Source organism: Fragaria vesca, linkage group LG6, assembly GCF_000184155.1.
Source record: "Fragaria vesca subsp. vesca linkage group LG6, FraVesHawaii_1.0, whole genome shotgun sequence".
In the NCBI taxonomy this organism is placed as follows: domain Eukaryota; kingdom Viridiplantae; phylum Streptophyta; class Magnoliopsida; order Rosales; family Rosaceae; genus Fragaria; species Fragaria vesca.
In genome coordinates this window covers 19,885,496-19,908,043 of record NC_020496.1, presented here as the reverse complement: position 1 = coordinate 19,908,043, position 22,548 = coordinate 19,885,496, and the positions used below count along the sequence as shown (strand labels likewise).

Genomic DNA, 22,548 nt, shown 5'->3' with positions numbered 1-22,548 from the left:
ATGGCAACACAGAATCACCGCCATTAGGATAGAGAGGAAACAAACATCGGTATAGGTCCAAAGAACCACAGCATAATATTAAGACCAAAGAGGTCAACAGGCAGATGTACTTGATTTGAAATGGTGAAATATAGTAACAAACAAATTCTTAGTCCTATGAAAACCAGGACATCCTATGAAAACAAGGACATGCAGGGAAAAGTAGAGATGGAAAAACTTGAAAAATCTCGGAATCCTTACCCTGGAAGGAAATGGAAAGAGCTATCACCGACTTATTTTTTCATTATAAATACACATACAGTTTCACCACCATAACCTCAAAATACACAGTTTAATTCGATCTTCATCCCATCCCATCTAGGGTTTCTCTATATTTGTAAAACGGATCAGACATGGCTGCAGCACTTGTTCTGTGTGGAAACAAGAGGTCGTTCTTCCAAGACGATGTGTTACCTTCATCGCTTCATCTTTCAAAAAGACTTCGATGCTCTTCTTCTTCTTCTTCTTCAATTCCTCCTCAACGTGTCACTCCACTTCGTCGTCCCGCTGAGGAAACCGAACCTGAACGTTTCGGAAAGAGAGCCAAGATGACTCATCATGAGAATCTGAGTGCGGAGGAATGGGCTGAGCTGTTTGTTGGAGAGATGAGCAGCGCCACCAGCGTCGACGATGCCAAGGCACGGGCCGCAAACGCGCTACAGGTCTTTGAGCAATTGATCAGGTCACGTGCTGCCGCCGAGGCTGAGGTGGTAACCGCCCAGAAGGAGAAGGAGAATATGGTGTTGAAACAAGAAAACCAAGAAATGAAAGAGGAGAATATGATTCTGAACGAGCGTCTTAAAGAAACTGAGGGCCGAAACCAAGAATATAAGAAGCGAGTGAGTACACTTGAAGTTGACAAATATGGCTTGCAACTGCACCTCATGCAAGCACAGCAATGCAACACATCTATCCCTTTAGGTTTCCATCCTCGTGTCTTTTGATGGATTCCATCGATTTCAGTGAAAGTTTTGTTTCAATAATTTTCGCTTAAGACGTATTGTTTTTTTTTTTTTTTAATAAAGGGAACTTAAGACATATGTTATGTACTGTAAATGTTTGTTGAAACAAAAGAAAAAGCTAATTGAATGCCGATCCATATCCTTGATTTGATCTAATAATTTCCCACTGTTACACACATTAACCATGATAATATTCCTGTCGTAAAGCATACTATTGTTATTTCAGTTTGCTTACCTTCTTCGATGGCCAACAATAAGGGTGTATTTTTTTGTCAGATCGATCAAAAGATGAGTTCAAAACTTCAAATGAACAAAGTAGTAATAGAAAGCAGTAGGTAGAAATGATGATTTTGTTTACTATCAATGTTTGTCATTTAAGATTGCGATGGTGTACATATGGAAACAAGGGATCTAAGTTTAGGACAAATAAAAAAAAAATGCAACAAAAATGAATTATTTCACTGGAAAACCAACCCAACCCATCATCTCATTAACCCAGATATCGATGCAATAGATTGCTTATCAGAAAAAAGAAACTGGTGCAATTTGCTTTATAATCTGCATTAAACAAATTAAGTTTCTTATCAATTCTCTAATCCCCCAATTAATACCTATAAATTTTAGTCAACATGCATATAGTAATCGTATACATAGCTGTGAAGCCTGTGAAAAATTTAAAAAACGAACTGACGCTTACAATGATATATATTAGTTAATATTGCAAGTTGAAGACTGAATGTTCGATACCATGAAATTGATGTATCATGAGGTTGAAGAAGCAAGATTTACAGAGAACTATTATCACAAACTCATCATGCATAAATCAGACACAACTGCATTCATTCTTTGATCTTTAAAAGCTGACCGATTCAGTAGTACTTCTACAGTTCAATATGGCTTCATGCTCAAGAAATCAAATTGGTCGAGACATGGATCGACTCATCCCTTCTTTCGATTATCCGAGGGTTTGGACTCTTTCCTCAAATCATGGCAGTACAGGACGAATACCATTACAATAGAGCAAGCACACATTGGTATAGGCCCGAAGAACCACAGCATAAAATTAAGAGCAAAATATAGTGATCTGAGTCCCAATGACCAAAATATACTGCCTCTTTCGACCGCTTTCTGCACCTTTTCCACATCCTCTTCCTCTGTGGCTCCCGGAGTGCTCAATAGGTAGTTTGAATGGATAAAGTGCCTTGCAGATTGAACGAAGAACGAAAATGCAAGGAGAAGACAGCTCAACAGGCATAAGTACTTGATAGAAATGATTGACTCACTTATGTTGCCGTAAACCATTTCCAGTGGCACAAACTTATTGGTGGAACTTGAAATCCAGACTCCGATTACAGCGCAGAGAGTTAAGGAGATTGATGCTAAGGTCATGGTTGCACTTGTGTTTGAGTAAATCACACCAAGTCCTGTGCTGACTTTGTCTTTAACTGCAACATCATTAGCATCCTGCAGCTACCAATTAGATCAGGAAAAACACATTTGGGGTATTTACGAAAACGAATCAAGATTAGTCTAGATATGTTAGTAGTACGTACTGACCTCAGGGACGTTCAGAATCTTTTCAACCCAAGTTTCTTTGTCTTTGTTTTCGTAACCAATGGATGTTTTGATAGGGTTATGGAGGTATTGGTAGAGGAGGAAGAGGTGGTAAAGAAACATGAACAGCAACCCAGCTGTGACCAAAACAGCATCCAAGTACTCCTTCTTAAAATCCATAGTCTCCAAATATTTCTAACAAATGCCAATGGGGTTTACTCTTTATATAATGCATCGGTACATGCATGGTGCGGTGCTTTGGATTAATTTGTTCAAACCCTGCTTTGCCCTTTACTTGAATTTGAAGGAGTTAGAAAAGGACACCATTAATATATGTGATTCTTTGGTAAAACATATTTGATTCGGATTGACTAGAATCCTACATGAACATGAGATCACTTTGCTAATGTAAGAGTGGCCTAATTTCAAGTTAGCTTTGTTTTGGTAATTATAGATTTTCATTTATTACCAATGTACATGATAGTCTCTTCACTCTCTTGCATGAAGTAGACTAGACTTTCAATTAATCAAGAGAGTTGTTGTATGATTCTGGTGATTATTACCATAAACTAAGATTCCTTAACATAATTTGTGAATAACATTATTGAGCACGAAGCTGTAAACTGCTATTAGTCAACATGCATAATATCTTAATGCAACTGGAGGTTGAAGACAGACTGTTCAATAGTAGCATAAACTTGAGTTTGATCATGATCACTAAAATAATCAGAAAAGTACAAAATAAGTTTTGTCTGAATTGAGTAGAATCCAAACCTTTGGTGCAGAGAATAATGTAGACATGCATTGTTCCATATTTTCATTCATCAATCAAACTTTGGTTGAATCTTAGAAACTTGAAGCTCTAAGAAATCTGTTCATTTAAACTACATTCACTTTCTCTTGATGCTCTTTAAGGAAGGCCCTTTTGATTATCTGATCTAAAGTCATGGCAACCAAGAACAACACCATTACCATTGAGGAAACAAACATTGGTATAGGTCCAAAAAACCACAGCAGAAAGTTTACAGCACAATATAGAGCTCGAAGCCCAAGTAACCAAAGTTCACTTCCTCTTTGAACTGCTCTCTCCACTTTCTTTGCATCGGATTTCACTGTAGCTCCCGGGGTGCTTAAAAGGAAGCTGGAATGAACGAAGTTCCTAGCTGATTGAACAAAGCACGAAAAGCCAAGGAGAAAGCAGGTTAAGGGGCATATGTACTTGATCGAAACAATCGATGCGCTTGTGTTGCCGTATATTAGTTCTCTCGGGAAGAAATTGGTTGTGTTTCAATGAATGATGAAAATGGGTTGGAAATTGATGCTTTAGTTTCTTCTTCCCTGTCTTCTAGACCATTTGTTTCCCTTATTCTTTTATATTTGATATTTCTGTGTAAAGCAGGTGTGACTGTATACAAGCCCGAAGGCAAATTCCTACATTCCTGATATACATGGGAATCTTGGATCTTTATTCTCTTCCATTTTGTTCCCCTGCTGAATTATAAATCCAACTTCTGACATTTCCCAATCCCAATCTTTACATCTTTACCACTGCTCATGTCAACAAATGTGTTTATCAAAAATGAGATGATAGCATTTCCAATTATGATAGACTGCTAAATTCTATTCACAACTTCGGTCAGAAAATTAAGAGTACATGTATGCTCACATCTAATTTTCAAAATCAAATCTGGTCCAGGTATACTTTCTAAAGATGTTAAAACAAAGCCTGTAGGAAACGGATAAAAGAAAGAAAAAGGATGAGAAATTTTGAAAAATGACCACCATTTGATCATAACTTAATCAAAGCAAATGTACAAACATAACGTGCTATTATATTAAGAACTTACGTTTTCTAATTGAAGATGATTTCTGTTCCATAACAGTGCGAGCCAAATCATGCTTACCTTCTCGGTTAAGTCCGTAAAATACAGTTCGAAAATTGACAACACTGGGGATAATCCCACTGTTCAACATTTCAGTTATAAGCTGCATGGCTTCTTCTGATTTCCCCGCCTTACATAGACAATGAAGGAACATTGAATAAGTTTTGAAATCCGGAGAAGGCCCTTTCAGTTTCATGTTGTGAAAGACACTCCAAGCTTCTGCAGTCATCTCCATATTCATGTACCCCCGAATAAGGGTGGAATAAGTGACAACAGTTGGTTCACATCCTTCCTGTTGCATTTCATTGAAAATTTCTAATGCCCTTTTGATCTGTTTCTCCTTCAAGAAATGAACTATTAAGGATGTATAAACATGGACAGTTGGCTTCATGCCAGCCTGCTTCATAGACTCCATCTTGGCAAGTGCTTCTTCCACTTGTCCACTCCGCAGAAGTCCATGAACGAAGCTCCCATATGTATACCGATCCAATGTGGATCGCTCTTCCCCAATATCATCCATCATCTCAGAAGCTTCTTGTAATCTCCCAGCTCGACAAAGAGCCCTTATGTACAAGGAATAACTAAGAGAAGTTGTAAAACCAACTTTCGAAAGAGAATCTATGCATCTTCTAGCATCTGACAGCTTATCAACTTCACATAAACAACCAATGTAAGTTTCAACTAACTCTTTGTCAGGTATATGTGCAGCACGGATCATCTCCTGGAATGTTTTAATTGCTTCATCTACCTTTCGACCTTTTCTCCCACAAAGAGATATGATCAGATACTTGTATGTACTGCCAGTTGGGTTGCAATTGCTTTTCATCTCTCTGAACAACTGGAGAGCAATCTCTGTGAGGCCTGTTCGACCATATTGCATTATCATTATTGTCCATGTATCTTGTGTTATTGGGAATCTGTTTCTCCTCATTTCATACAAAAGGTTCCTCATGTGCTTGAAATCTTTTCCACGTCCTGCAATTTTGATGGCCATGTTGTAAGTATCAGTAGTGTGGCGATAACCGGATTGCTTTCCAATCCATGAGAAAAACTGTAATGCTACCAAACCATGAGCACTATGACTCTTCAAAATTGACAGAACGAGTCCTGGAGTGAAAACAACAGCAGACTTCTCCAAAGCCTCCTGAACTAAGTACCAGTCAGTTGAAGAGGACAGAATCTTACAAATTTCTTGCAAATCCTTGTCATCATAAGCATTAAAGTTCGATAAGGGATCCAACTTCTTTGGTACCGAGTCCAACACTGTCTTGATCCTCTCTCCCGTAGATGCATCATTGCTTGATACCCCTACATCATGAGGCTGAAATTTGTTGACACTTCGCATCTGCTTTACTTTTTCAAGGCTATCCATCTCTCCCTTTTTCTTCATATGAAGTATAACCCAGTTGAATATCTCATCTTGAATGCGCATATCAGATGCTTGCATATGAACCAAGACCTTGAGAATCTCATCTGTCCTTGAAATTTTACAAAGCTCCTTGATAAATACCATATATGACTTCGAAGTGGGCTTAATGCCTTTGTCCTTCATATGTATAAATACTTTCCATGCTTCAGATATATGATTTTGCCGGACATGGCCTGCAACTATGGCTGTCACTGCCACGCTATCTGGCTCAACTCCTCTTTCGAGCATCTCATCATAGAGCTCACAGCCTTTTTGGTGCTCATTCATATTGAAGAGGTGCTGCATCAGTTCCGTGTAGGTAGAAGTAGTAGGCAAATATCCAGATTCTTTCATACCATGAAACAGATCAAGTGCTCTAGAAACATCATTCTTTCTTAAGTACCCATTGATGATAATCCCATACACATTTCCATCGACAAAATCTCTTTTCTTCATAATATCCAAAATCTCCAAAGCATCTGCAATTCTATCAGCCCTGCACAGTCCTTTCACTAAAGTCTCAAAATACTCAGGGAGAAGCATAAACTCTTTATTCTTGAGTTCACGAATATATCCCAAAGCTTCTCTGATTCTACCAGAGATGCAGAAAGACTTCAGTACACAACCATAAACCACATGTTCAGGAATCTGTGAGACTCTTATCATGTTATCTGAAACCAAGCCCACAGCAGCAGCAGTATCTTCATACCTAGCTATGCTGTTCAGTAACAGCTTATACATCTTGATATCAAGACCAATGTCCTTCTGTACCATTTCCTTGTAAAATTCCATTGCAACATCAGCTTTTCCAGCAGCACAGAGTGCAGTTATCATTATTCTGAAAACCACTGCATCTGGTTCAAACCCAAATTTCTTCATCTTTTCATAGACTAACAAGGCTCTTCCAACTAACTTAGCCTTCCCATACATCTGGATAAGAATAGTCCAAGTCTTAACATCTTTCTTGCACGAGTTCCTTTCCATCTCCTCCACCAACTTCTCCACCATCCCAAACTCCTTCACATCCCCAGCTATACACAGCACAGTATTATATATCTTAGTTGTGTGACAGAACCCTTCTCTCATCTTCACCCAATCAAAGAACCTCAAAGCCAAATGTGGCACTTTAAAGCACCTCTTCAAAACGTTGTCAACAATCTCCGAATCCAACTCAAAACGCAACTCATCTAACCGCTCCTCCATTGAAACCAAACCACTTTCCGCCCTGACAATCCTCGTAACCTCATGAACTACTGGGCTAACATCAGCTTCAGCTACACTGGTTTCCTCCACAACAGCTACATCTTCCTTCACTCTCAGGGCATCATCCTCAGCAGTTTTAACACTCGGCAAACAAGGTGCCCTCTCTTTCAAAACCTCACCAACCCCAACATAGGTATCCTTGGAAATGAAAAACCCAGATGGGGTTTTATCTGCAGTGACATTTTCAGCCCCTAAAATCTGAGTTATTTCACTGAACAGCAATCCAAACGAGCTTGCTTCTTCTACTTGTTTCAACTGGGCTTTCTTGGGCTTAGATAGTTTAGTGAGCGTTGCAAAGTTATCAATCCTATGAACTCTTGACAATCGAAAACGAAAGATTTTACTGGTGGAGCTCAAACACAAGGACTGTAATTTGGTGGCTAAGCCACGCATGCCTATTGGTCTTTCTTAACGATTCTCTAATTAAGATGAAATACCCAACAACAACGGAAGACAGAAATCTACAAGAGAAATAAGCTTACATAAGGCAATGATCGGAAGGGTTTTCGGGTAGAGTGAATATCAGCCGACATTGAAAGGGCCGATGTCTCCGGTTCTGATGGAGGAGGCGAGCTCATCAGCAACAGTCAAGCAAGAGGAGACCCAGCCGGTGAGAACAATCCAGACTATCTCCGCCATCCAAACAGTCACGCTCCATGGCATTGCCATCTCTCTCTCTCTCTCTCTCTATGCTCTTTGCTCTCTTTCCTTTTCTCTCACAAGTCCAATATGCGAGAGCTGTTGTTGCCTGTTAGGCTACGCATCCTCAATTGCTAGAAACAATAGGTCAACACCAAACTTTGCTTCTATTTTGGTCTATACAATTGGGGTTCGATTCCCGCCGACTGTATTTTGCAACGAGGGCTCTTAACATAGTACATTAAATCGAGTCGATCCGAGCCTAACTCAGGCTTAAGAAAAATATTCAAGTTGAACATGGAAAAACAAAAAATTCAGAGTTTTAGTCCGGTTTAAGTTTGATAAAAAAGCAAACGAGCCAAACATCAACACATTGTATTCGCCCGATTTAGATCATTTACACCTTTAATCTCAATCTGCTGTTGAGTGTTGACGCTCTTGACAGTAGGTGTATGTCTCAACGGTTTGATTTTTAGCCACTAACCGAAAACTGAACCAGAGGCTTCACTTTGATATTTCTTAAAACCAGAACTGATAAACGTATAAAAAACCGTTCTCGTCGGTTAACTTACATATTGGTTCAGTTTTGGTGCACTTTTGGTTACATTACGTACTACCATAATATTTTTCGAACTTGACCAAAGAACAAAAAAATATCAAAGTAGTAAACTATAAGTTCAAATGAGTTACTCTAATGGATTCGAACAAGTAATTGAAAAAGAAAATGAAAGCTAAGCTTATACATCATTCATTGAAGCCCCCAAACATCCTTAACAAAAGAAAAGACTACATGAGACGGAATTAGGTTGAAATTAAACATTTAGAGACCATAATCTTGTGTGTGGAAGCTGACCATATGCAACTCATAAGAACATAACACCACATATAAAATTAAGAATTAATAATTCAATGAATGTATGTCAGTTCAGTTTAGTTAACCTGTTTTCTGAATGCACGAAACCGCAAACCGCCACCGTACCGCTCAGTTTGGTGCGGCTTTCGGCAAGTTTGAAGTACATTGGGTGGGGGTGGACTTTTGACACGAAAGAAAACGAAACCGGTCAAAACCCACACCGAATCGACGTCGAGTTTAAGCCCAAAATCTCCCAGAACGGGCCCAATTGTAGTCCAAACGGTGCCATCTTCTTGTCGCCCAAGTACTTAAACCCCGAGTTCTAAAACTCGCAGATAAAAAGAGAGTTCCCGAATATACGCGAAGAGAGCCGAATTGAATTCGATCAAGAAATGGGTTGGGTGTGGAAGGACGACGACGAACAAGGAGGCCACGTTAATCCATCAGCGGCTGACATCAGCCCCAGATTGGACGGCGACCGGTGCTCCACGAGAAAGGTGGTGAGGACGCAGTGCAAGACGGAGGAGGTGGAGCCCGGAAAGTTCATCAGAAAGTGCGAGAAGACCGAGGAGGTTCTCCGCGACTGCGTTGGCCGGTAACTTCATCTCTCTCTCTTTGTCTCCGTTTTCATTAAATTCCCTTGAGGATTTTGATGTTGTAAAACTTGGTTCCGATTAGACCACCTTGTTAATTTAGTTTTTTTTTTTTGGTATGATTTCATTATTATGTGCTAGTTGATAGTTTAATTCCCCGCATTACTGTGATGTTTGAAGTTGGGGTTTTAAGGAGAACTAAGATTGGAATGTTATAATCTGCGAAAGGTATTGTATGTGCTGTGTTCGATTAGGCACTGATAATTCAGGATTCTGATATTTCAAGGTGTCTAGACTTGTTTACCGGTAGGCCTGACTAGTGAAATCGTTAGTTTTGTTATGTTGTAGCAAACTCTGTGTCGGTTTTTACGCACAGGACTAAATTTGTGTTTGTTGGAGATCCAAGTTCAGGGTAGAATTGTGTGATTAGGATGATGTCTCGGGAGTTCAGACTTGAGATAGGAAAGGTTAGCAACAGAAATCCTGATTTCTGACTTTGCACTTCTTAAAAAGTTAATTTAATTTTTTTTTCTTTTTCTTTTTGAAAGAAGATGAAATTGAAGACATGTGCGGGTGAAGAGGAATAGCATGTTATTTATAGGATTTCTGCTCTTTTCATTATTTAAATAGAGTTAGAGCTTGTAAGTTTGTTTTAGATTCTAAGCCTCGTCTCATGAATCATGATAGCAATGCTCAACACAAACATTTTACATGAAATTTGCTGTTTGTGGGGTATTGAAAGAAGCAAACACTGGTTCTGACTTCTTAAAAGTGAATCAAGATTCATTTTTCTTATTTTTGCAAGCAAACAAAGTAAAGAACTCTAAGATGAGTAAATTGGTATATTTTGTGCGATTTGCAGTCTAGTGAAGAATGAATGGCACGTTATATGTTACTTGAGGTATGCTAAGTGACAACTTCTAATACTTCTTGTTTGATTACTCCCAATAGAGAGGGTATGAGGCTTTTGGTTATCTCAATTTAGATGAACATGCTCAAAGGTACTTTTATGGTGATATAGAATAGGTTATTGCTGCCCTTGTTAGAACAAAGTACCCAAACTATCAATATAATTGAACTTCAATTTCTGCAAGTTTTGATTAAACTCATTTCTAGATTAACTACCTTAAACCCATGGTAGGATGACTTCTGTAGCAAAGTGTTCAACTAAACTTACATATTTTTTTTTTTTTTTTATTTTCTCTCCTCTTGTCACATGGTTGGTTGTTGTTGGCTAAACACTTACCACTGTATTTAACTTGTTCTGCATTTTACTTTTATCAGGCCCATTGAAGTGGTACAATCCAACAAAGAGTACACTGAAGATGATGTCACAGACCAGGTGATGAAAGGGTCTGTGTCCTTTGGGTCAGCAGACAATGGAGCATTTAACTTCCCTGGACTACAGCATGATATCGATGAAATTGAACACAACTTCTTAGGAGGGCTCAGCCGATTTTTTGAAGCTGCTGAGGATATGAAGAATGGATTCTTCAGTTCATTTGGCATTCCACACATCTTTGATGAGGGACCCTCTACTTCACTACCATCTCCGAGGAGAGAGATACCTATTGACAGCCCTCGTCAGCTGGAAGCTTTTCAAAAAGCATATGGCACAAAGTCTGGGGAGGTTGATCTTTCTGGGTTGGCAAGAGATGTTTGAGTAATGTCCCTGCAGAGCACTTTTAGATTGTCGGGTGATCTGTAGAGAGAATCACTATGTTTACTTCTGGTGATCGTATCCTACTTATTCGTATCCTAGATTTCAGTTCTACTTAATATAGGGGTACATGCTTATAAGAGTGGATTTTCTGTGAGTGTCTGACTACAATCCCATTTGCAGTAGTTTACATGTGTTAAGCTATTTCATGGTTTTGGGAGGATTAAGGGTTGTTGTATGTATTTGAACTTTCGAATCTGCTCACTAGAGGATATAATTACTTAACGAGTACACTTGATTCTCTTGTTATATCCATATTCAATCTTTCGTTTCATCCTTTTCTGAACTTTACTACGAGACGGCCTTGAGGATGTCACCATTTGGAGATTGGTTTGATAGTCGGACCAAATCCGTTGGTCCCGTTTCAGAGACATCTCAAGACACGGTGGATGCATGGTACTTTTGAGACCTAGATTGGCTTCACATGAACAGCCCTATATATACTCGATCGGGAATCCCTGATCAAACAGGATAAATACTGAGACATATGGTAATATGCCGATACACACCAGCGGTCCAGCCATTTAAATCCAAGATTTTATAGGTTTAGAACCCCCTCAGGGATCATGGTTTAGCTGATAGCATTGGACTAAATAAACAAAAGTTGCAAAACCAAGGGTGACATAGGGATCAAATTGATTCTCGTGTTATACTATAGACCCCCTAAATTGAGTATCATGGCTTTCTTGCATTGGGGTCATCACATGTTTCTCGTACATTGACCAATTTCAAACTATATGTTGCAGAATCCGTCAAAGATTTGAGTTAGTGGAGCACCTCAAAGTCTTGGTGGAAACTCTGATCAGCCTTCTCTACAATATCACGAAGTTTCCAAAACAAGTACCCGCCAACCGAAGGCATGTAATGCTACACAACTACAATGCCATTGTTGACTAAACAAAGCGGCCAACCTCGTGGAGAGTCTGCAGGGTTAATTATCTCCACTGTAATCCGTGTGTATCATCATAATCTTTATTAGCTGTGACTGCTACATTTCACCAACATATCCGATATAGACATATAGTGTGTGCTTGCCATGTCGACCATAGCCTAGCATTCTAGCAACAAGCAGGGAACTTTCAAAAGTCATAAACCCATGATGAACATGAAATCAGAGAGTAAGCAAATAATATGATCCGTGCTAGTTAAAAGAGGTTAGGGTATAGAATTTTTTTTATAAAATTAAAATAATGTTAAGGGCCATTAATATCACACATGGAGAAGTCGGATTGTTAGATGTTGTCAACTCTTACTTCGTACGAAACGCGTAATTTTTTTTTTCTTTTATTTTGAGTTTATGTTTTCCCGAACAAGATTGTAATGACTTCAATTAGACAACTTTAGCAAATAAATTTCATAAATTAGAAGTCTAGTGAAAAGACAAAATCTTTAAAATGTCTAAAATTTCATCACTTTTGAATTAATTAAAATCTGAAAATAGAAAACAAAATGTGGCTACAAGTGTGTTCTTAGCACTTAAATATCAAAGAAGTAGAATGTTCGAGATGTACAATCAGATACGATACATGCCATTCTCAAAAAAAAAAAGAAAAAGATACGATACTATGTTACTTTGTTAGGAAATGAATCAAGATTTGATTGATTATCGATTTTATTCCTAATTAAGACCCATAAATAATGCTCACCCTCATAGTTCATACCATTAATGTCACAATTTCTTAATAAACTGGCTGCATGATCGTCTTTTAATTTTAACTTAAGACCGTAATCGGTTGCAATTAAATAGTGGTTGAAACAATATCAGAGATGTTGTTCAAAGTCTTCTTACAACCAAAAACGAAAAATCAAACCGGCTCCGGCCGGCCGGCCATTCTTGTACAGTTGTACACTTGTACCAAAAGAGCGCCGGTCAAAACACAACAATCTAAAATCCTCCAAACCACGAAATCCCACTCGTCCATTCCTGCACCTAATTAACATAAATATTCAATCCAATGGTCCAAGACCATAGTAATAAATAAACAAAACAAAATATTCCCAAAGGTCTATTCTGTTTGTCACCAAAAACATAAGAGAGCGTTCGTTTATATGTTTGACGCGTTTGAAGAGTTCCAACAGAAAAACCTAACCCTCTCTCTCTTTCTCTGTTTCATTCTCCTTCTTTCTCTCTTCATTTCATTCGTAATGCTGGTGATTTTATGATGGTTTTGGAACAATCACGGTAGAGAACCCGAAAACCCTAGTCTCTCAAATCCTGAAAAACCACACTCATTCATTCATTCATTCATTGTTTTCTGTGACTTCTCTCCCTGTTTCTTACGTCCTACGCTTCCTTAGAATCTGCATATTTCTTCGTGTTTAGGGTTGACGTGGAATACGTCAATATAGTTTGGCCCCTTTAAAATTGGGGTTTTGTTGAAGTTTCTGTTTAGGGTACAATAGTCTCCCATTGGGAGGTTTGAATGGTATTTGAGGAAAATCTGTGCCTTGTGAATGTGTTTTTCTAACTTGTAGGAAACTTTAGAAATTAGGGTTTTTTGGGTTGGTTTTGGACGTTTGGTTTGGTTGAGTCTTGTTCCTGGGTTTATGATTGTTTCTTCGAAATTTTACATAAAAGTTCAATACCCAATTCTCTGTCTGGTGAGTAATTGGGATTGAGTTGACAGATTTTGGGGGATAATGCTCCATTTTTGGTCCTTTCATTTTAATATCTCTTACCTTTTTGGGAGAAAAGATATGGGATTCGGGCGTTTATATGATGATATGTGCCATCTTTAGCTGCTTGATGAGATTAGAGATCAATACCAGATGGGAAACAACTGTGTTGGAAATTCCAAGGCCGGGCTTTTCCACTCGGTCTCAAATGCACTTTGGTGGACTAGATCAACAGGGGGTTTGGTTTCTAGAGAAATCAAGGGTAGTGATGCACCACCATCGTTGATGAATCATTCAGAAGCTAATCCTGCTGATGTTCAAAGCAAGCCCCCAGAAGCAATGAAAATAGCTAAGGAGGAGTCTAAACCAGTGCAGCCACCAAATCATCAACCGATGAAAGTTCATCCTGAGCAGCAGAAGAACGAGGAGACTAAGCCAGCGGCAGAAGTAGCAGTTCCGAAGGGAGAGACTAAACCTCAACATCCGGCAATTCAGAAGGATCAAGGGACCAGACCAGCACAACCTAAGACACAAAATGGAGGGACTAATGAGGCAGCAGTGCCTGTGAGACCGAAGAAGCCCCAAAACGTCAAGAGGGTTTCGAGTGCAGGGCTTCAGGCCGAGTCTGTCTTGCAAACCAAGACAGGTCATTTGAAGGAGTACTACAATTTGGGACAGAAGCTTGGACATGGACAATTTGGGACAACTTTCCTTTGTGTGGAGAAAGCAACCGGAAAGGAGTACGCTTGCAAGTCCATTGCCAAAAGGAAGTTGTTGACAACAGAAGATGTGGAGGATGTGAGGAGGGAGATTCAGATAATGCATCATTTGGCAGGGAATCCCAATGTGATATCGATTAAGGCGGCTTATGAGGATGCTGTTGCAGTTCATGTTGTTATGGAATTATGTGCAGGGGGTGAGCTCTTTGATAGGATTATCAAGAGGGGGCATTACTCCGAAAGAAAGGCAGCTCAGTTAGCAAGGACTATAGTCGGAGTTATAGAAGCTTGCCATTCTTTGGGTGTCATGCATCGCGATCTTAAGCCCGAGAACTTTCTTTTTGTTGATGAGGAGGAGGATTCAGCACTTCAAGCTATAGATTTTGGGCTGTCAATATTCTTTCAGCCTGGTTAGTATTGCAAACTATCCTTTATCACTGTCGGTACTGTTAGTAGCATTTTGACAATGTGATGATCACTATATACTACAATATATAGAAGATTAGTTCCCTCAACTTTCATTAAACAGTACTTATGTCATTTTTGAATATTGATCTACCATTCTGTCACATTGTGGACTCTATTCATTTTGCTTGCTTCCCCCTGCTTGTAAGTTTTGCTCATAGTATTTGTTCTACATACAAATTTCTGTGTCTTATGACTCTTGTCTAACATTGACAATTAATATGGCAGGGGAAATTTTCAGTGATGTGGTTGGAAGCCCATATTATGTTGCACCTGAAGTTCTGCGCAAGCGCTATGGTCCAGAAGCAGATGTTTGGAGTGCTGGTGTTATGATTTACATTCTCTTGAGTGGGGTGCCTCCATTCTGGGGTGGTAAGAGATTTAAGTTGCCTTACTGTATAATGTTTTGTTTCTTTTCCCATCTCAACTGTATGTATTTCCACAAGCACTTATTCAGTTATTGATTTTTTTTTCTTTTCTTAATTGTCTGTTACCATTTCAAAACAGAAACTGAGCAAGAGATCTTTGAAGAGGTTTTGCATGGTAATCTTGACTTCTCAACAGATCCCTGGCCTAATATTTCAGAAGATGCAAAAGATCTAGTTAAGAAGATGCTTGTAAGAAACCCCAAAAAGCGGCTAACGGCTCATCAAGTTCTATGTAAGCTCTTAAATTTCTATTCACTCAGAATCACCATGTCAAGGGGGTCCTCCCAATCACTAAAAAGTGTATCTTAGGCTTCTGAGTTATGAACTCCGTTACATTCTTAATCCTACATTTTTGAGTTACGAAATTTCACCCTTACAATCAGATCATTGGCAGTTTTGGAGTTGAATGTAAAAGGAATTGCAATCTGATTCCTCAAAACCATCATGATATTTGGTTCAAATGAATTTTAGTGTTGAGTTCATCTGTTAGAGGATGCCATAAGCAAATGAAGCTAATCATGTTTGCTTCCCACAGGTCACCCTTGGGTTCAGGTTGAGGGAGTGGCTCCAGACAAGCCTCTTGATTCTGCAGTCTTAAGTCGCATGAAACAGTTTTCTGCAATGAACAAAATTAAGAAAATGGCTCTTAGAGTAAGTCTTGCAGTTGTATCTTATTTTGAAGTTCATAAATTTTGGTGACTGTTAGTTTTGAACAGTTTCCAATACCAAAATTCCTTAGAAGGTCACAAGTCCTCTAATTTACGTTATTGATGCAGGTCATTGCTGAACACCTCTCTGAAGAAGAAATTGCCGGTTTAAAAGAAATGTTCAAGATGATAGATACTGACAATAGTGGTCAAATTAGTTTTGAAGAGCTGAAAGATGGACTGAAAAGATTTGGAGCTACTCTAAATGAGTCCGAAATATATGACCTTATGCAAGCTGTAAGTATTTTTCTATCATGTCCTTCTAAACTCAATGATGCTACCGAAAGTGTAAAATTCTAGATATTCTCTTCATCCAACTTGTCAGGCATAAGGATTGTGATAACCAGTGTTCTTACTTTTTGAAATTCCATTTGGCCAACTAGTTTGAAGTTTCATTTTCTCCATCAAGGACAGTTATCCATATATGCTTAGGAAAAGCAGTACTGCTGTTTGGCAATTATTCAAATGCCACCTATTGTGAATTGCAGGCTGATGTGGACAACAGTGGTACAATTGATTATGGGGAGTTCATAGCAGCAACATTGCATTTGAACAAAGTAGAGAGGGAGGATCATTTATTTGCAGCTTTCTCATATTTTGACAAAGATGGCAGTGGCTATATAACTCAAGACGAACTTCAACAAGCGTGTGAGGAGTTCGGCATTCAGGATGTCCACTTGGAAGACTTGATCCGAGAAGTCGATCAAGACAATGTAAGCACACATGTTTCGAATTCATCCACTGATATTAGCTACTGTTCTTGTCTCCGAAATTAAGCAGCATCACTTGTTTATCTTTCAGGATGGTCGAATAGATTACAATGAGTTCGTTGCCATGATGCACAAAGGCAATCCAGAGTTTGATAAGAAGGGTCTTCAAACCAGTGCTCTTGGCATTGGATTTAGGGAGGCACTATCAGTTTGTTAATATTTGGTAGTGACTAGTGAGGCAATTTTCTTTGAGTCAATTTTTTTCCACATTGTATGCAACTTTTCAAGGTTTCACAGATAATCAGGTCTTCCGTAAATAACTACTAGCTGGTCTGCCTCTCTACGGCGCCACATTTGAGTTTAATCAATTAGTTTTGGTTTTCTAATTTGTATTTAAATAGATTCGACGATAGACTACTTCTCGACCATGTAATATAAGGGGGGAAAATGTATTGTAAATAGAGATGTTTGATCTCATTTCTGGTTATTATTGCTGTTTTCTTTTGTTATGTTATTCGTGTGCCAATGCCATATGTAGGTATTCGGTATTCCTAGATGGTACTGTTCCACCTTCTAATTGTAGTGCTTAAATTGGAACACGGTTTTATGTCGGTTGACTTTTTTATATTACTCTTTTTATCGGATAAAAAACTCAAATGCTACAAATAAATTTTCGTGAGTAGAACTCACAATCTCTGATTATAAAATAAAGAGTTGAAGACTATATCATTAAACCAAATGGTACTTGATGAGAGGCAGCTGCTCCATGAGCATGTTTTTAGGCTGTGTTTTTAGTTCTTCTGGGCTGAACTGTGGGCTAGATTAGGAATGGGCTTGTGTGTTGGCCTGATGTTTGTTTCGCAGTTAGGAGTTCCAACAAAATGGTCACGTGGACCTAATTGCCGACTGTGTCTTGATTTAGAACAATTTATGAGCCGTCATTATGTTTGTTTTGTGTTTGTTTGTTTTTTTTTGGGTATTGATTTCCAGTCTGAAATATGGGTGCATTCGCATCCATCTCTCTTTGTAACCGTTTTTCTTGAATGAATTTACTTCTATTAGGCTAATAGCACGCTATATGTATTCCTATGTCAAAATCTCGTTTTCATGATAGGTTGTTTCTTAACTGATAAGCTTTTAGCCATAATGTAAAAGGCAAATTAAAAGTCTGTTTGTATAGGGTCCAAAACTCCAAATTGTTGTAACAGTGTTGGGTCAGCTTTTCGATATCTAATTTGTCTTTGGATCCATCTGAAATGAGACAATTGTGTCGAACAGGTCCACACTGTTTGATACTTTGATTAGAGGAAGACACCTTTCTTGAGAATCAGATTACAACATGATTGAGTGATGGTGTTATGATGCTCCTAACTTCCTATCCTATCTGATCGAGTGGGGTTTGTTTGGTAAGTTGTAGATCGAGTGGGGTTTGTTTGGTAAGAAATGACGTTAGCTTATTTTTATTGATCACAACTTAAAAGTAAGTACAAACAGCATGAACACGATCGCCTGTGGGGCTACGTTATGATCAATCTTCCGTAAAAGCGCTTTGATCCGACGTTGCGCAGCCTCTGGCGACCACCGTTCTCCGCTCGTGTTCCCAAATTAGTCGAGATCCTCTACCGAAGTAGAAAGGGAAATTACCATCTAATCATCGTCCCTACTCCCTGGCACAAGGATTCTTCTTGTCAACCCGTCCAGCCGAACCCAATATACCAACAAGGCCAGAGGCAGTCGCCGGCGATGGGCGCAGCCGGACAGGCGATCTGCTGAAGCTTTTTTTTTCACTCTCTAGGTTTTTGGTTCTTTTTTCTAAATATTTGGGAAGTTTTACTTTCCAAAAAGTTGTTCTTGTCAAATTCTCTATTAATTATTTAAGGAACAAAATACTGGTCACTCCTCTTATTTTTTAGGGTTCGACAGTTTAGTCCTCTTTTTCTCTATTTCAACAGCTCACTCCTATTAATTTTCAATGTCATACAATTAGGTCAAATTTGGTCCAACTGTTAAAATTGACTGTTAATATGATGACGTGGCACGTTAAGTGTCCACATCTAACTGTAAATTCCCTAAACTACCCCTAGCCTATTTTCCCGCTAGACAGTACTAAATTAAAAGCCAAACCCAGATTACCCAACTACAATTTTAAAGATATTAAAAGCCAACACAGATACATAGCCTTAAAGCCATATGCTAAATAAAATATATACAATAGTTTATACAATATTTTTTTTGTCCAGTATTTTTCTTCTAAGATATTAAAACAAGAAGAGTGACCAGTATTTTGTCCTTATTTAAAATAAAATATATACAATAGTTTTTTTTCTTAGAAGAAAAATACAAGTTACAACTTGAAACCCCTACTACACCCTACATTAAAGTTATCAAAATTAAAGATGCCAAGAGCTGAGAGCGGCAACTTCTTACACCAAGTAATAGGATTTGCAGCCTGATGTCCCAAACTAATGATCAAATCAGCAACGAAGTTGGCTTCATGAGAAATGTAATGGAAGTTGATTTATTCAAAGTAAGGCACCAAGTAGATGATATCCTTGAAAAGGGTTCTAAGTCTCTGAAAGGGGGAGCATCTCCTATTGCGAGCTTTGAGTCCCCTTCAACTTGGATCTTCAAAATATATACAATAGTTATATATATATGTTTATGCTTACGTCTTAGTTTAGTTAAATGACACAAAAGTATAAAGATTTTAGGGTAAAATATTGTATAGTCCTTGTGGTTTAAAGTCGATATCTGTTTAGTCCTTATGGTTTTATTTTAATTTGAATAGTCTTTAAAGTTACGATTTTTCATCCAAATAGTCTTTATGATTTTATTTTAATCTAAATAGTCCTTAAAGTCATGATTTTTCATCCAAATAGTCCTTATGGCCTTTAACTGAGAAAATTGTCGGAAAGACTATTTGGATGAAAAATCATGACTAAGGACTATTCATATTAAAATAAAACCATAATGACTGTTTAGATGAAAAATTGTGACTTTAAGGACTATTCAGATTAAAATAAAACCACAAAGACTAAACAGATGTCGACTTCAAACCACAAGGACTAAACAAATTTTTTCAATTCAAGATTTTAACTTCGGATGATATCTTGTAATTAAAATTCGTGCTCATTCAGAAACATGACCCTAGGTAGTGGCTGGCCATTAACCAAGTTTCAATTATACATGTGTAGCTGATTAATTTCAGATACTTGTAAAGATGAATAAGATGAAGAGACTAATTAGGGTCCCATGACAAGAAGGTGCTTACCCTAGCCTTAAGTTGCTTAGGATACCTTACATGAGTGTATTATTATCGGGAAAACGATGCTTGGCAAATGTTGGGACATTGACAATGGTGTGGTGGCCGCTGGGACTATAACTTGGTTTGTCTACGCTTTGTTGACAACTGTTGAAGAAAAGCTGCAGTCTAGACATCAAACAACTCCATGAGCTTCACATGATGGAGCAACCCAATTTTGTATGCATTTTGGCTTCCCTCCATTTGTCTTAAACAAGTTTTGGTCATATATGTATAGGGTTAGCTCTCAGAGTCTCAGTTTGATCTGTTAAGAACCGTTAAAAATTTGATAGTTCAAGGATAGTAACATTTTAGTTGAGGATGTAACTCATGTAAGTTCAGTTGATTTAACATTGTATTAAGCTTTGCACAAATGGGTATGCACTCCAAAGTGAACCGTCCCATATATAGTCGTACGCGTTGGGGGTAATATTGTTTCCAGACCAATGATGTACATTGCCTTGACATATGATCATCGTCTCGGCTAAAAGAATACGTCCTTAAAATATACGTTTTTATCATACCGAATAAACTGTTAGATCATCAATATTATATAGTCGGATATGTATTCAAAGTGAAGACTCTACATAATCATGCATCGATCTTTTGGACCTTTTTATTTTTTGAAGAATCGATCTTCTGGACTTGATCTCCATTTCTGGCAAAATTTATCACCGTCAAACCCATCTCCAAGCAGTAGCTGGTAGTTAAAAGGACAACTATATATATCTTCTTCATTCATAGTAGCTTAATTCATATTGACAGCTTTAGTGGTGTGACATATCGTTTTATTGTACAAGCAGTAACAAAACTCGTATCGATCTCAAATCCAACTTCAACCGGTAGGAGAACTAATCTTCATCTCATCTCCATCTTGAAACATTTGCAGCTAACCTTCAATGATAAACCACAAATTGCCGAAAGTCGACGCTCCACCTATAAGGAAAAACGTGAAGCCGTTGATTCCAGCAAAGGTGAAGAAGAAAAACGAGAGCATTGGCTCTACTAGGACTGAAATACTTGGATAACAAGAAAACAATTCTTAGCCTTTGTTATGGGGTAAATGAGTAATGAAAAACTCACCTTCTTTTTCTTTACATTATTGCATTGGTACTGTGTTTAAAAGAAAAGAAAAGAAAAGAAAAGAAAAAATTGTGTTTGAGGGCCATGAATGGAGGTGCCAAATCAAGAGTGAAGAGGACAACACTTGAGAAAGCCAGCCTAGATGTTGAATGCAACTCACCACCCGCAAAATCCCAAACCCACAAGAATTCAAACGTCGCCGGAACGTGGACCATGATTGATTGAACCCCCCAAATCGACGGCTGAGGAGAACTGTTAGCGGCCGTCTGATCTTCCGCTATCTCCCACGCACGTTGTCACAGCTCACGCGCGGTTGGTGGACGTGGTAGGGTGTCCAGGTTGGCCTAACGTGAGACCAATCATGTTGCTCGGTCGCGCCATGTCAGCGAATGAGACAGCAACACCACCTGTGAACCCCACATCACATAAAAACCTCCTCCTCCCCCTTCGCCCTGTTTTTCAATCATTGGTTCGTTGTGTAATGACCATCTTGCCCTAGCAGTTCATTCTGTTGGTTTAAACTTTCTGGACCGTAATGCCCTTGGTTTAAACTAATCTTGCCTTAGTTACTTAGTTACGTTGGTAAACTAGTAACACAAAGCAAGATTAATTTCTCACCATAAATGCACGAACCGGGAGGTCCAAGTGTAGGGTAATTATTCACTTGAAATTTATTTGATTTTTTCTGATTAGATATTGTTAGATATAAATGAAACCAAACTCTCATTATTTTTCATTGTCATATCTATTTTATCGTGGTGTTTTTTTTTTGCTTTTTGCAATTTTCACCTGATTTGTATAAACCTTTTATCTTTGTTTTTGTTATAGGCTATAACCTTCAAATTTGACTTAGTTAATCCATAAAAAGATTAATTAAATAATCTTTTTTTGTGTCTGTTGATGATCCTTACATCTTCATCTGATTATCTATCACACCCACTACACGAAGGAGACTGACAATGAAAGAACAAAATCCACAATCTTCTTTCCTAATATAAGATAAGATATGAGTGAAACCTTAGTCGCTTTCATTGTTCTACATAACTAATAGAGTTAATAAATAGGTTGTTGAATAATTGTAACACGTAATTGAAGTGATAAACAAGAATTCCAAGATTGCAGTCTCGGAAGCACACTCCCCACCCAAACGAACTCGGTTCTCATAACTTGAGCGCTAGACTGCTAATTAAGGAAAGCTGCCCCCTTCTCAACATTCCATTACTAAAATCTTCCCTTGAGGCTTTTTATGTTTAGAAGTTGATAGTAAAAGGCTGGAGAGTAAGCATGGATCATTAGATCCTTGATAGTTACTATGATCATACTTCTACATTAGGGAACTTCAAATTAGTGTAAAAGCTAGCTTTGTGTATGTATTTGCATTGGCGAAAACAAAAAGGCAACAGTCTTTCTACTTAAAAGAACAAATTGACTTACTTATAGAAACAAAATTGACATAACTCAAGACATAAAATAACTTATGATCGATCGATCGATTATGATCTCAACCAATATACCAAAAGACTTTTCTATTTGAAAGGGGTTAAATTCTTTTGATTGAAATGGGGTTCATAAGTGAGACTTTATTAACTATTAATAAATCTTATA

General features: G+C 38.2%; 6 protein-coding genes across 7 annotated transcripts; 3 read left to right on the top strand and 3 right to left on the bottom strand.

The window, feature by feature from the left end:
- Nucleotides 1-392: 392 nt before the first annotated feature.
- LOC101296699 lies at nt 393-983 on the top strand. The gene has a single exon (XM_004305522.1). The coding sequence runs from the start codon at nt 393-395 to the stop codon at nt 981-983; it is 591 nt and encodes a 196-aa protein (XP_004305570.1).
- Nucleotides 984-1,940: 957 nt separating this feature from the next.
- LOC101296415 lies at nt 1,941-2,815 on the bottom strand. Its single transcript, XM_004305521.1, has 2 exons — nt 2,559-2,815; nt 1,941-2,465 (listed from the first exon to the last, which is right to left on the bottom strand). The coding sequence occupies exons 1-2, from the start codon at nt 2,733-2,735 to the stop codon at nt 1,941-1,943; spliced, it is 702 nt and encodes a 233-aa protein (XP_004305569.1). The 5' UTR covers nt 2,736-2,815.
- A 1,121-nt stretch (nt 2,816-3,936) lies between these two features.
- Nucleotides 3,937-7,779, bottom strand: LOC101298725 (putative pentatricopeptide repeat-containing protein At5g06400, mitochondrial-like). 2 transcript variants are annotated; one of them, XM_004303338.1, is made up of 2 exons: nt 4,403-7,779; nt 3,937-4,103 (listed from the first exon to the last, which is right to left on the bottom strand). In XM_004303338.1, exons 1-2 carry the CDS (start codon nt 7,500-7,502, stop codon nt 4,090-4,092), a joined length of 3,114 nt encoding a protein of 1,037 aa, XP_004303386.1. In that variant the 5' UTR covers nt 7,503-7,779; the 3' UTR covers nt 3,937-4,089. The 2 variants fall into 2 exon arrangements, with proteins under 2 accessions (XP_004303386.1, XP_004303385.1); XM_004303337.1 differs by lacking the exon at nt 3,937-4,103 and having other exon boundaries at nt 4,158-7,779.
- On the bottom strand, nt 7,260-7,778 carry LOC101313620. The gene has a single exon (XM_004303386.1). It carries the CDS (start codon nt 7,776-7,778, stop codon nt 7,632-7,634), a length of 147 nt encoding a protein of 48 aa, XP_004303434.1. The 3' UTR covers nt 7,260-7,631.
- A 1,165-nt stretch (nt 7,780-8,944) lies between the features above and the next one.
- Nucleotides 8,945-11,169, top strand: LOC101309175. Its single transcript, XM_004303373.1, has 2 exons — nt 8,945-9,196; nt 10,479-11,169. The coding sequence occupies exons 1-2, from the start codon at nt 8,994-8,996 to the stop codon at nt 10,855-10,857; spliced, it is 582 nt and encodes a 193-aa protein (XP_004303421.1). The 5' UTR covers nt 8,945-8,993; the 3' UTR covers nt 10,858-11,169.
- A 2,689-nt stretch (nt 11,170-13,858) lies between these two features.
- LOC101299499 (calcium-dependent protein kinase 2-like) lies at nt 13,859-16,989 on the top strand. The gene is made up of 7 exons (XM_004303340.1): nt 13,859-14,659; nt 14,943-15,086; nt 15,222-15,374; nt 15,678-15,793; nt 15,919-16,086; nt 16,338-16,562; nt 16,651-16,989. Exons 1-7 carry the CDS (start codon nt 13,870-13,872, stop codon nt 16,774-16,776), a joined length of 1,722 nt encoding a protein of 573 aa, XP_004303388.1. The 5' UTR covers nt 13,859-13,869; the 3' UTR covers nt 16,777-16,989.
- Nucleotides 16,990-22,548: the final 5,559 nt, after the last annotated feature.